This window comes from Lycium barbarum, chromosome 11 (assembly GCF_019175385.1).
Source record: "Lycium barbarum isolate Lr01 chromosome 11, ASM1917538v2, whole genome shotgun sequence".
Classification (NCBI taxonomy): domain Eukaryota; kingdom Viridiplantae; phylum Streptophyta; class Magnoliopsida; order Solanales; family Solanaceae; genus Lycium; species Lycium barbarum.
Genome location: NC_083347.1, coordinates 65,032,406 through 65,046,319, shown reverse-complemented (window position 1 = coordinate 65,046,319; position 13,914 = coordinate 65,032,406). Strand labels below are relative to the sequence as shown.

Genomic DNA, 13,914 nt, shown 5'->3' with positions numbered 1-13,914 from the left:
AGAGAGACATGTATTATATATGGATCAGGTTGCACGCCGCAACGTATGTTTGGATAATTTTTTATGATAAGTTAACCAGGGCCATGGTAGGGTATATAGATCTACTAAAGATTGCAAAAAGATGAAGAGGTATGTATACATATGCTAGATTTCCGTCGGTAGTTCAAAAATGTAAGGTTGATTCTTATTCTTCTCATCTTTAGTATATGGCTATTTTGTTGCACTTTCCGCCTTGCATGCTCAGTACTTTGCTCGTACTGACGTCCCTTCTTGTGGACGCTGCGTTTCATGCCCATAGGTCTTGAGATACAGCTTGACGGATCTTTCAGTAAGGATACCAGCTCAGCAGGCAGAGTTGTGGCACTCCACTTGCTTCGGAGTTGCCCTGTGAGTCAGCATGGCTGCATATGCATTTGCATGGGTATGGCGGGGCCCTGTTCTAGCTATTTTATTTTATGTCATGTACTCCTGTAGAGGCTTGTAGACAAATATGCACAATTGGATGTTTTGTGATCATCTCGACTTACACTATGTTGTATCATTATCATGGATAGCCTTACCGGCATATGCACTCGAGAATTAGTTTGAAGACGTAAGTATGTTATCTTTTGGGCTTGTGCCCCTATGGTTTATGGTACCTTGGCCTTAGGTTTCCTTTCGAGGTACAGAAAACGTGGGTTATAAGTTGGTCCGCTCGGTGCCCGTAAGGTGCCCAGTGCCAGTCACGCCTTGCCAAGGTTGGCGTGTGACAGCAAATAAATTAAACTTTTTGCCACAAAAGAACACATTATAGCTACAAATATAAAGATTGCTACAAGTTTTATTTGTCGTGGCAAAAGATTAAAATTATTTGTTTTATTTGTTATAAGTATATTTTCGGGGCAAGAACATTTTATCGCCACAGCTACAACACAAAGAAAATTTGTGGCAATAAATATCAATCCTTAACCACGGTTCATGTAAAGTCCGTAGTTAACTTTTAGCTACACTACATTTTGCTCCGAGAAAAAATATTGTGGCTTTAGCCACGATAATTTTCATATTTAGCTACAATGTATTTCGTAGCTATTGATGCCTTATGTTGTAGTGTAGGGTGTGTTCGGTATGTAGGAAAATGTGTTCTTGAAAAATAAGTGAATTTCTATTTATTTTCTCATTTTCGGTTGGGTAGTGAAAATAAGTGAATTTCTACATTTTTTTTTGCGAGAGTAAACTCTTGTGTATATACCAAAAACTGAACCCATTTTTCTCTCTCCTCGCTCTCCAGGTGCAAGTTAGCATAACCAGCGGCCCTGTGGTAGCCATGGCCAGAGGACGAGGAAGAGGAACGGGACAAACTCACAAGATACCTCGCACAACATTCAGAAGAACAGTACATACATCAATAACGAGAAAATCACAAGTTGAATCATCGACCCGAACTAGAACTAACAAAACCCCTATTCAACCGACGGAGCAGTGTCGGCCATTGGAAATTGGGGGTTCAAGCGATCAAGCTACGCAACCGGATAGGCAAGCAGAATCGGGGAGCTACTCTAGTGTTGTGAGATCCTTGAATTTGACGAGTGCCCAAAGAGTAACTCCAGTGAACACGCCGTCACTGGTGATAATATAGCCGAAATATCCAATTGAGCAGATACCATAGCTTGGAATTGCTAATGATGAAGCGGAGAACACTGCTAGGCCTTGGACTAACCTGTTTTTTTAGTAATTGTTATGTTGAAATTGGTATGACTCTCTCTTATATTCCTCCTGTGATTGCTGATGGAATAGTGAAAGCACAACTGGAGCAGGCCGAAGTAGATAAGGAAATTGAAATATGGAGTAGTGCATTGATTGTTTATGTCGTAGGGAAACCCCAGGATACAGTTATATGAAGAGATTTGCTGCTCAAACCTGGGCATCTGTAGATGATATATACCTACATGAAGATGGATACTATATTGTGCAATTTCTTTGTAAAGATGATATGAATAGCGTATTATATGCTAGCCCTTATTCGATAAAGAATCGACCATTGGTAATGAAACCTTGGACCCCTGATTTTGAGTTGGATGCTGAATTTCTATCTAAGATTCCCCTATGGATCAAGTTTCCAAAGCTACCTATGAGTTGTTGATGTTGCAATTCATTGAGCATGTTAGCTATTTCTATTTGCACACCCATGTATGCTGATGAATGCACTGCCAACCGAACAAGAATTTTGTTTGCTAGAATGTTTATCCAGGCCAATGTCACCAAATCTGTTCCTAGTATAGTTGTGATTACTTCACCTGATGGTAGAGAATTTAACCAAAACATTGAGAATAATTGGAAGCCTGAGTTATGTGAAAAATGTCAAAAGATTGGGCATATATACAACAATATATGCATCCAAGAAGAAGAAGGAGGCCTAGAAGAGCTCCTCAGAGAAATCCACAAGCTACTTCCAGACAAGAACCTGCACAGAATATAATGACACAAGTCTGGCAAGCAAAAGAAGAGCCTCCCAAAGAGAATGAAATAAGGGCACAACAGGAACAAGGTGACTCTAGGATTCTGGAAAAATCTGGAGTAATCCCACCTATTATAGCTTCAGGTGAGGTAACCATAAAATTCCTACTAGTAGGGCATCAAGTGAGGGAACGACGGCATCAAATACTACTATTGCACATGGTGATGGTAGAAATCTAGCTCCCCCTGTAGTGAGTAGTGAGCTGACTAACAAGGCTGCACACACTGATGCAACAAGTGGAAAGAGCAACACTACTGCTCCCATCTGTACAAGAAGCAGCATGAACAAAGCCAATACTACTGAGCAGCAGGTCATGGCTAACCCTCAGACCACTCTAATGAGCATGAGTCTTGCTCTTAGATGTCCTTTAGAATTTCCAGTGCTGAGTATTAGCACTCAGAAACAACAAACAAGGGAAGAAGGGAATACAAAGAGATATAGCAACAACCTCATTACCCAAAGGAGTTGCTACTACACATCTCTATGAATTAGTTGGTGTGGAACATTTAGAGAGGTGAATAAGAGGATAAGTAAAGGGAATTGCAAAATTACTTACACCAGAAAATTATAAAATTGCTTGGCCTTTTGGAAACTAGAGTTAAAGAGGATAAAGCTAGTAGAGTAATGAAACAAATTGTTCTTATATGGGAGGGTTATACCAACTACCAACATGCTCATAATGGTAGGATTTTTTATTTTGGGATGATGATACTTATGCAGTGGAGCTGTTCCAGTCTGATGCTCAATCCCTTCACTCCAGTTTAGGGGAAGAGATAATTTTGAATGTGTATTAATTGTCATATATAGGTATAACACTGTTATCCAGATAAGATCTCTCTGGGCTGAATGAACAAAGATAGCAGTCAATATTACTGTTCCTTGGTTGATTAGTGGAGACTTCAATGTTGTGCTAAGTCCTCAAGATAGGTTGTTAGGGAACCCCATAACCAATACTGAAATTAAGAATTTTCTGAGTGCATACATAACCTTCTACTTAATGAACTGGCTTGGACAGGGGAATTCTATACTTGGACTAATAAGCAGCAAGGAGATGACAGAGTATGTAGCAAAATAGATAGGTGTTTTGGAAATGATCTCTAGATATTGCAATGGGGCCATTTGCATATGGAATACGACCTACTTGCCATATTTGACCACTCACCTATGCTCTAAAAAATCCAGCAGCCTAAAGGGTCTCCAAAAATTCCATTTAGGTTCTTTAGTGTATGGGAAAGTCATGAGAATTTCTTGTCAATTGTTGAGGCAGTGTAGAGGCAGAAATATAAAAGTAGAACTATGCAGACTATTTGTACTAAACTGAAAGCACTAAAACCAAAATTCATGCAGCTGAATGTTGATGAGTTCAAAGGGATTGGCTAGAAAATTATCCAAACCAGGGGAAAATTACATACTATCCAGGAGAACTTGAACACTCACTATTCAGATAACCTACTTGCTCAAGAGAAAATTACCCTCATGCAATTGGAGAAATGGTCACTTATTGAAGAGAGTGTGATAAAACAGAAGTCCAGAGTACAATGGATGAAACTATGGGACTCCAATACAAAATATTTTACTGCTGTGGTTAAAGAGATGGCACAGAGGAAACACATCCATGAACTCACTGCTTTGAGTGGTACAAAACTGACTGAGCCAAAAGCCATTATACATGAAGTTATCTTGTTTTATAAGGGACTCATGGGAACTGCAGCACACACATTACCTGCATTAGATAGAATAATTATGTATAAAGGACCCCAACTCACCCATAAGCAGAAGCTGTTTCGACTAATGGATGTCATTGATGCTGAGATCAAAGATGATTTATGGGCTATGGGAGAAGACAAAGCTCTTGGGGTAGATGTCTTTAATGCATGTTTTTTTCAAAAAGGCCTGGCCTGTTGTCAAAGATGTTATTATACTGGCTGTTAAAGAGTTTTCACCTCTTTTAAACTCTATAGAGGAGTGAACTGTGCTTCTATTACCCTGGTGCCCAAGGTGGCCTGTCCTGTTACAATAAAAGAGTGCAGACCAATAGCATGCTGCACTGTTCTTTACAAAAGTATCTCTAAAATTCTAGCTTGCAGACTCCAATCAGTCATTTCCTCAATCATATGTGAGGCCCAGGCTAGTTTGGTTCCAGGCAGGAAAATAGTTGATAATATTATATTAGCTCATGAACTGGTGAAAGGGTACACTAGGAAAAATATCTCTCCTTGGTGTATAATTAAGGTGGATTTGAAGAAAGCTTATGACTCTGTTGAGTGGATTTATTTGGAACAGGTGATGGACGGGATTGGATTTCCAACAAAATTCACTAACTGGATTATGGAGTGTGTTAGAACTGTTAACTACTCTGTGCTGGTTAATGGGGAACCCACATAACATTTTGATGCTGCCAAATGGCTTAGACAAGGGGACCTTATATCCCCCTTTCTATTTGCTATTGCTATGGAATATTTGAGTAGGCAATTGAATGAGTTGAAAAAAATGAAGGAGTCTAGGTATCATCCTAGGTGTGCTAAACTGGGCATAACACATCTGAGTTTTGCTGATGATTTGTTGTTATTTGCCAGAGGTGATGCTGCTTCTGTGGCCTGTATTCATGAATGTTTCAATCAATTTTCTGCAGCTTTTGGTGTCACGACCCAATTTGGCTAAGTCGTGCGGGCGCTTACCTTTCCCACCTCGGTAAGCGAACCCTCAACCCAATGATAATAAAGGCATAAATAAGTAAATCAATTAAGCGGAAGAGAATAAATCACCTAAGTCTTACGATAATAATATAGAAGAAAGTGCGGAAATAAGAATACACCCAGGATCTTGTCTAATCCATACAAGAGCTTCTAAATGAAAGTATACAGGTCTGGAATATAATAATACATCAAATTTGTATATGTCTCAGAATGGAAAAGTAAGACATAAATAAGAGGAGTCTTCAAGGCAGCAAACATCTCGTGCTCACCCTGGAAACTCGAAGCTGTATTGATAGCGACTATCAGCCACTGGAGACGGAAGCTGATCCAACTTGGAACTCTGAATTCAAAAAAGAATGCAGCAAGTGCAGGTCAGTACAAAACCACAGTACTAGTAGGAATCATCGGCCGACTAAGTATAGCTAACATAATTCAGACAATAAAGCAGGATAGGCAGATAAATCAACAAGTATAAGTCAAACACAAACCAGAACCAAGTATCCGTCATCACCTAGGTTGAATCATCTAAACCCAAGTGTACCAAGTCTCAATATATCCAATCTGAAATTAACAACACAAGTAAATCACCAGATCATCACAATATAAGCCAAAATGAAATGCAATGCAATGATGTAAGCATGCCAATGCAATGCAATGCTATGTACACATGTACTCCGGACGGAAGTATCGACGTCCTGGTAGCACAACCCATGGGAGACCCGTGAAGTCCATGTACTCACTCAATTCATGATTCCGGGACAATCATCGGACATCAGACTCTCACATCACTCCACACAATCCACGATTCCGGGACAACCATCGGACATCAGGCTACTCACATCGCTCGCACACAATCCACGATTCTGGGACAACCATCAGATATCGGACTACTCACATCACTCTCATGGAAACTGAGCTCAGCTCATCACAGTGATATTAACAATGTATCAACAATATATCATGAGATATGTGAATGCGTGCGATGTATGAGTCAACATTAATAATCAGATCAATATCACAAGTACTAAGCATAGGTACGCCAACAATATCATGAAAGCCTACGCGAGTCATATAGAACACTATCCTCGTAACTAAAGCCAACAAGTGAGGCACAACAATATCATGAACAATATATATCAATAGTCTATGATATCTACTATCACTGCACATCAAGCCCACAACAATGGACCAAATCGAATCACAACACAACGGGGTGACTAGCCCCAATCACACAACAGGGCCCAACCTAATACAATATCCAACCCAACTTCATACCCGAAGGTTTATATGCTTTCTCTGATAATATAGTCTAAATATATGCTTCGCTATACGAAGTCTCACCAAGAGTAAGCCATAACCTATTTGGATGGCTGAACAGCAAAACACCAAAAATCACTCCTTCGCTTTCTCCTTCTGCTGAGCCTCAAGATCAAGAAAGTCTAGGCATATTCGAAATCTAGATTAGAAATCATGAAGATCGATATCTATATTACTATCATTCAATTTAGGTCGAAACCCAACCCTAGAATTTGAAGAAATGGGGCCCACAAGGTTAAAATGGGAAATTTGGGGGTAAAATATCAAATTAAATGCTAGATGATCAAAATCCATCAACTAGTTGCTAAATTAACTCAAGGATTCACCCAATTCGAAATTCAAGCAAAACCCCCAATTTTGGGTATAAACCCTAACTCTTATATTCAAGAATTCAACACTAATAATGGGAGATATATGATTAACAACCTTAGATACATCATAATCTAGCATAAACCCAATCAATTTCATCATTAATAAGCCTAGATAGAAAAATCCATCAAAACGCACTTTTAATCTTCCATTACTAATGAACTAACAAGAAAAAAGGGTTCTAAGATGATTAGGAATAATGAATTAGTAAAAAGGCTGGGAGGACTTACCACTAAGAATCTTCACCAATTATCCCTAAGAATAGTTCCCAAGAGCTCAAATTCCGGAATGGTATTAAATGATAGACTAAGGGCTTTTAACACTTCATTTAATGAACTAACTGCTCGTCACTCGCTTTCGCGACACTAATACTGCTCCAGCGGTACCATGAGCGATATAGCGGTCATGCCCAATTAGCAAGGACTGCTCCAGCGGCAGGGTGACTGCTTCAGCAATACCACTGCCGCAGTGCTGGTGTCGCCAAAGCGGGCACCAGACACCAGAAACTTCACTAAGTTTCACACTTCAAGTCGAATTTCCAATTAATTCTTGAGGCCATCTGCTCACAATCCACATACACAAGAACACATAAAAACACGCTACGAACTTGGTCGTGGCCTCGAAATTTTCAACGGAGGTCTCGTTAACCTCGACCCCCGATACCTCAATTCTAACTTCCCAACTCAAGTCCCAAAATGCATCTGAGTGCATTGGGAACTGAACCAGATATACACACAAGTTCTAAACGACCATCCGGACCTCTCGGAATTGACGAAATTTCAAAAAGGTCCGTTTACCCAAAAGTCAACTTTGAGTCAACTTTTTTCACTTAAAGCCCAAATTTCACAAAAGGTCACCTGAATCAAATCTAGACACCTCGAGAAGCATGTCAACGGTCCCCTCGGGTCAAAAGCAAGCTAACCAAGCTCTGAAAGGGGTGAAAGTGTCAGAAACACTATAACGACCAAACGGGTTGTTACATCTGGACTACAGGCAAATATGAAAAAACGTTCAATATACTTTGGTGGGATAGCTCAGGGGGACAAGGACACTCTACTAAGGCAGTTGGGCTATGGGCAAGGAGAACTTCCTGCCACGACCTAACCGGAGGGCCATGACGGGCACTCGGTGCTAACCTACCCGGGCACCTCTTATCGTACACTCATATTCATATCAAGGTGAGCCCCATGACCTACGCATGATTTATATATATTAATAGTACTAATCTCGTTGAGCAATAACACATTTATATCATCATCAACAACTATGCCCATATCCATTTACACAAGCCGATGAGGCTAACAAAATGATATACAAAATATAAGCCGACAAGGCTAAAAGACATCTAAATGTACACAACCGTCTACGAGCCTCTAAAGAGAGTATGTAACATCATATAGACGGGACAGGAACCCGTCATGCCCATATGTATGTACATAAAAGAATAAGTACCCAAAAGCTGTGGCTCCGAATGAGATGGAGCTCTGCTATGCAATCTCTGAATAAGCAACTATGAGTCCAGTCTGTCTCCCTGTGCACCTGCGGGCATGACACAGCGTCCACAAACAAAAGGACGTCAGTACGAATAATGTACTGAGTATGTAAAGCATAGTCAATAACATAATGGAAGCATAAGATATAACATAAGGTAGAAGAGTCATGAGATAATAGAGCCATTTGTACCTCTAGTGGCAACCATCCTGTTTTCTTACCCATTTTCTAATAGGAACCTTCCATTTATAATACTTACTAAAATGGGTGTGAGGTTAACAATATAAGTTGAACATAAGGATGAATTTTGAAGGCTTAATGGAATGTGATTACTTGATTATGATATTGTGGGTGTATTGTGGTTGTTGGGAGTTGTTTCGTAATATGGTAGAAGTTGACGAAATAGGGGAAATGCCGCCCAATTTTCATTAGATCATGAATTATTCTAATTTGAATTTAATAGGAAGGTTCCTATTAGAATACATATAAGTAAGAAAACAGGATGGTTGCCACTAGAGGTATAAATGGCTCTATTATCTCTTGACTCTTCTACCTTATGTTATTTCTTATGCTTCCATTCTTAGCACATTTTCATACAATGCTTCCTCATCACTATTACTACCTTCCATAACAATATTATACCCATATCATACTAAGAATCATGACTCAAGTTAGCTTACTACTCAAAAATATCATAAAAGTTACATTGAGCCCTCATTTTCCACTTTCTTCTTCTACCCAAGTTCTTCAACAACCAAGCATTCATGATAACATGAAATAAGCATGAAAACTATCCTTTTATCTCATGGAAATGAGCTTTGGAGCATCTATCAATTTAGGTGAAAACCCTAGCTTCATTACTCAAGAATTGCATATAGTCTACTAACCCTAGGAAGCCTTCTAACACATGAACACTTTGATTCTTGCCTCTTGATCTTTGTTTTCTCTTGGATTGGAGTGGAACATACTTCGGGAAGGGTTTGGAGCTCTCAAGACTTGTGGAAATTGAAAAATGAAATAAAAGAACCAAGGCCATCTATTTATACAAAACATAAAAATTTAGCCTGATGGACTTATACGGACCACTTATACGGTCCGTATAAGTGGACCGTATAAAGTTATACGGACCGTATAAGTTGATGTATAACACCATCAAGAAAATGACCTCTTCTGTGAAGGTCATGTTATACGGACCCTCTTTATACGGACCGTATAAGTGGTCGTACAACTCCCAATTATACGAAACTTTCTCTCGTTGATTCGTTTGACTTCCAATCCTTGTGGAACCTTCTTGGAACTTACATATTACTTCGTGAACCATACAATAGGATCTATATCAGCCCCTCAAGATATCCTCAAATAAATATTTGCTCAATTATAACGAAAACCTTCCGAACACGACTTATATTTCACTTCCTTCAACAAACTAAATTTCACATATTTGTATGACTTCAAAATCTTATGGCATGCACCTTAAGTTATCTAATAATTCCCTTAATCTCATATGGATTTCATAATCAACTTAAGCTCACATTTTCCTATCCACAAGGCAACAAATCAGAAATTTCCGAAGTGTAACATTCTTCCTCCCTTAGGAACATTCGTCCTTGAATGTTAGGTTCTTGGGGATTCTATAAAAAATTTGCCAGAGTTTCCCCTATTATATGGCACTACCATCCTGCAACAGCAACCCAAAATACATCGCCTCACAGGGCTACAACAATAACATCCACGCCACACATGACCAGGATAAACATCAAGGAAAACACTACATACCTGAGGATAATGGCGCCTCTGCCTGAGTCTCCTCTGAAGGTGAAAATAAATATAGGTACCTGAACTTCATGTCTCCTTCAGCTTGCCAAGTCATCCCCTCTCTATTATTATTTCTCCATAAAACTTTTACTGAAGCTACCTCTTTGGTTCTGAGTTTCCGTACTTGCCTATCTAAACTGGCAATGGGGAATTCTTCATAAGACAATTGTTTGGTAACTTGGACATCATCTATTGGTACAATTCTAGAAGGATCTCCAATGCACTTACGAATCATCGATACACGGAAAACTGGGTGAACTGACTCTAAGTCAGGAGGTAGATATAATTCGTAAGCCGCCTGGCCTACCTTGCGTACAATCTCATAAGGTCCAATGTACCGGGGGAAAAGCTTGCCTTTATTGCCAAATATCATGACTCCCTTCATTGGCGACACCTTAAAAAATACCCAATCTTTCACTTGGAACTCTAAGTCCCTTCGACGATTATCCGCATAGGACTTTTGACGACTCTGGGCTATTAATAATCGATCCTGTATAAGCTTGACTTTCTCTATAGCTTGTTGGACCAAGTCCGGCCCTATCAATTTGGTCTCTCCTACTTCGAACCACCCAATTGAAGATCTACACTTTCGCCCATATAAAGCCTCATACGGGGGCCATTTGGATGCTAGAATGATAACTATTATTATAAGCAAATTCAATCAGTGGTAAGTGATCATCCCAACCACCTCCAAAATCCAATATACATGCCCGTAGCATATCCTCAAGTGTCTGAATGGTACGTTCAGCTTGCCCATCCGTCTGTGGGTGAAATGTCGTGCTAAGATTCACCTGAGTTCCCAAACCTTCTTGGAAAGATTTCCAAAAATTGGCTTTAAACTGAGTCCCTCTATCGAAGATAATAGATACTGGAACACCGTGAAGTCGCACTATCTATTTAACATAAAGCTTAATCTTCTGCTATATATGTAGTTCTGACCGGTAAGAAATGGGCTGACTTCGTGAGTCTATCCACAATCACCCATATAGAATCATACTTACGTCGGGAGCGGGGTAAGCCTGTAATAAAGTTCATGTTAATTACTTCCCATTTCCAAGTTGGAATTTCTATAACTTGCAACAATCCGCCCGTCTTTTGGTGCTCAATTTTCACTTGCTGACAGTTAGGACATTGAGCTACGAATTCCACTATATCTTTCTTCATCCCATCCTACCAATATATAGATTTAAGATCATGATACATTTTTGTTGCTCCAGGGTGAACAAAATAACGGAAACAATGGGCTTCTTTCAATATTTGGTTGCGTAATCCTGCAACATCAGGAACACATAGTCTGCCTCAGCATCGGAGAACCCTATCTCCAGAAATCTCAAATGATGACTTCTCCTTCTGAGGGAGTGTATTTCTGTAATGAATTAGCATGGGATCTTCATATTGACGCTCTTTCACTTCCACTACTAGTGACGAGACCGATGAATTTTGAATAATAGCTCCTATACTGCCTGAGTCCACTACTCGAACTCCTAGGCTAGCTAATTGCTGGAGCTCACGAGCTATCTCTCTTTTCTTTGGTTGTACATCGCGGAAAATTCCTATGGCTCTAAGGCTAAGAGCATCAGCCGCAACATTTGCTTTCCCGGGATGATACAGGATGTCAACATCATAGTCTTTCAATAATTCCAACCACCACCGTTGCCACAAATTCAATTCTTTCTGCTTGAAGATATACTGAAGGCTCTTATGATCCGTATAAATATCAACGTGGATGCGAGATCTTTCTCGTGAGCAACATCCACCACAAAGAGGGGGCCTTCCTAGCGACACAATTCCGAACCCAAGGGGTAGTGGAGGTGATCACATTGCCTCATGCAAAGCTATTTCTACTAGAAGTGGAAAGATCCTTAATGCGGTGAATCAGAGAGTGGTTGAACCTATCATTGTCGAGCCGATTGTTGATGAAGTTATTGAGGAAGAAATTGAAGAATAAATGGAGGCACCAATTGAAGTGCCTATTATTGTTGAGAAAGAGAAGGAGGCATACCCTATTGTTCTCAAGGGTAACGAGGAGCCAAATGTTGAAAAAGCTACCGGTGGTAGCACCCAAAAGATCAAGGTCACGGGGGCAATTAAACCCTTGACTCAAACATATAAATATCCACCCCCGTTCCCATAAAGATTGATGAAAAGAACGGAGGATGCCAAGTGCCAACGCTTCTACGACCAATTGAAAGGGTTGTCAATGAATATCCCATTTCTTGATGCATTCCAAGAAATGTCGGGATTTGCTAAATACTTGAAAGATTTGTTGACGAAGAAAAGACCAATCAAGCATGATACGGTGGGAGTCACTCACCGTGTGAGCGCTATTATTTCGTCATCAAAGGTTGAGAAGAAGGGAGATCCCGGGGCTTTCACTATCCCTTGCACCATCGGTCATCATGATTTTGCTCGTGCTTTATGTGACAATGGGGTTAGTATTAATTTGATGCCACTAGCCATCTTAATTGGGAGAAATGTCATTTCATGGTGAATGAAGGGATTGTCCTTGGCCATAGGATTTCTGAGAAGGGTATTGAGGTAGATCGAGAAAAAGTTGATGTTATAGCCAAGCTCCCTCCACCAATCTCTGTCAAAGGGGTTCGTAGCTTTTTGGGACATGCCCGTTTCTATCGGCGGTTCATCAAAGATTTCTCCAAGATCGCCAACCCGACATGTAAGCTTCTTGAAAAAAAAGCTAAGTTTGCATTTGATGAGAAGTGCCTTAAGGCATTTAATGAGTTAAAGGAAATGCTCACCTCTACTCCAATTATTGTATCTCCAGATTGGTCAATGCCATTTGAGCTCATGTGTGATGCAAGCGGATTTGCTATTGGTGCGGTGCTTGGGCAAAGGCACAACAAAATCATGCACCCAATTTATTATGCTAGCAAGACCCTCAATGGAGCTCAAATGAATTATACCGTCGCCGAGCAAAAGCTTCTAGCCATTGTCTACGCGTTTGAGAAGTTCCAGGCCTATCTACTTGGATCCAAAGTGGTTGTTCATATGGATCATGTGGCCTGGAGATATTTGATAATAAAGAAAGATGCAAAGCCACGGTTGATTCGTTGGGTATTGTTGTTGCAAGAGTTTGACTTTGAGGTCAAAGATTTAAAAGGTTGTGAAAACCAAGTTGCAGATCAACTATCTAGACTTGAGGAAGCTGGGAGACCTAGTGGAAATCTTGAGTTAAATGATGTTTTCCCCGATGAGAGGCTCTTGGCTATATCTTGTGAGGTTTCCCCTTGGTATGCAGATATCGCCAACTTCTTGGTGACGGGTTTTATCCCCGACGACATCAAGGCTTATCAAAAGGAGAAATTGTTGAGAGATAGTCATCAATACTATTGGGATAAGCCCTATTTATTCAGCACTTGTGCCGACAACATCATTCGGCGATGTGTGGTCGAATCTGAGGCCATGGAAATCTTGAAAGCTTGCCATGACTCTCCCGTGGGGGGTCATCACAGTGGGAACCGCACAGCAGCTAAAGTGGTTGAATATGGCTATTATTGGCCCACCGTTTATCATGATGCAAATTTGATGGTGAAATCGTGTGACCAATGTCAACGCCAAGGGTCAACTGGGAGGAAGCACGAAATGCTAATGAATTTTGTCATGGAGGTTGATCTATTTGATGTGTGGGGCATCAACTTTATAGGCCCATTTGTGAGTTCTCGTGGTATATGATACATCCTTGTTGCGGTTGACTATGTGTCCAAGTGGGTTGAA

At 40.2% G+C, this 13,914-nt stretch overlaps 1 protein-coding gene across 1 annotated transcript; it reads left to right on the top strand.

The window, feature by feature from the left end:
- Window positions 1-3,970: 3,970 nt before the first annotated feature.
- Window positions 3,971-4,879, top strand: LOC132619867 (uncharacterized). The gene is made up of 2 exons (XM_060334630.1): window positions 3,971-4,351; window positions 4,493-4,879. The coding sequence occupies exons 1-2, from the start codon at window positions 3,971-3,973 to the stop codon at window positions 4,877-4,879; spliced, it is 768 nt and encodes a 255-aa protein (XP_060190613.1).
- Window positions 4,880-13,914: the final 9,035 nt, after the last annotated feature.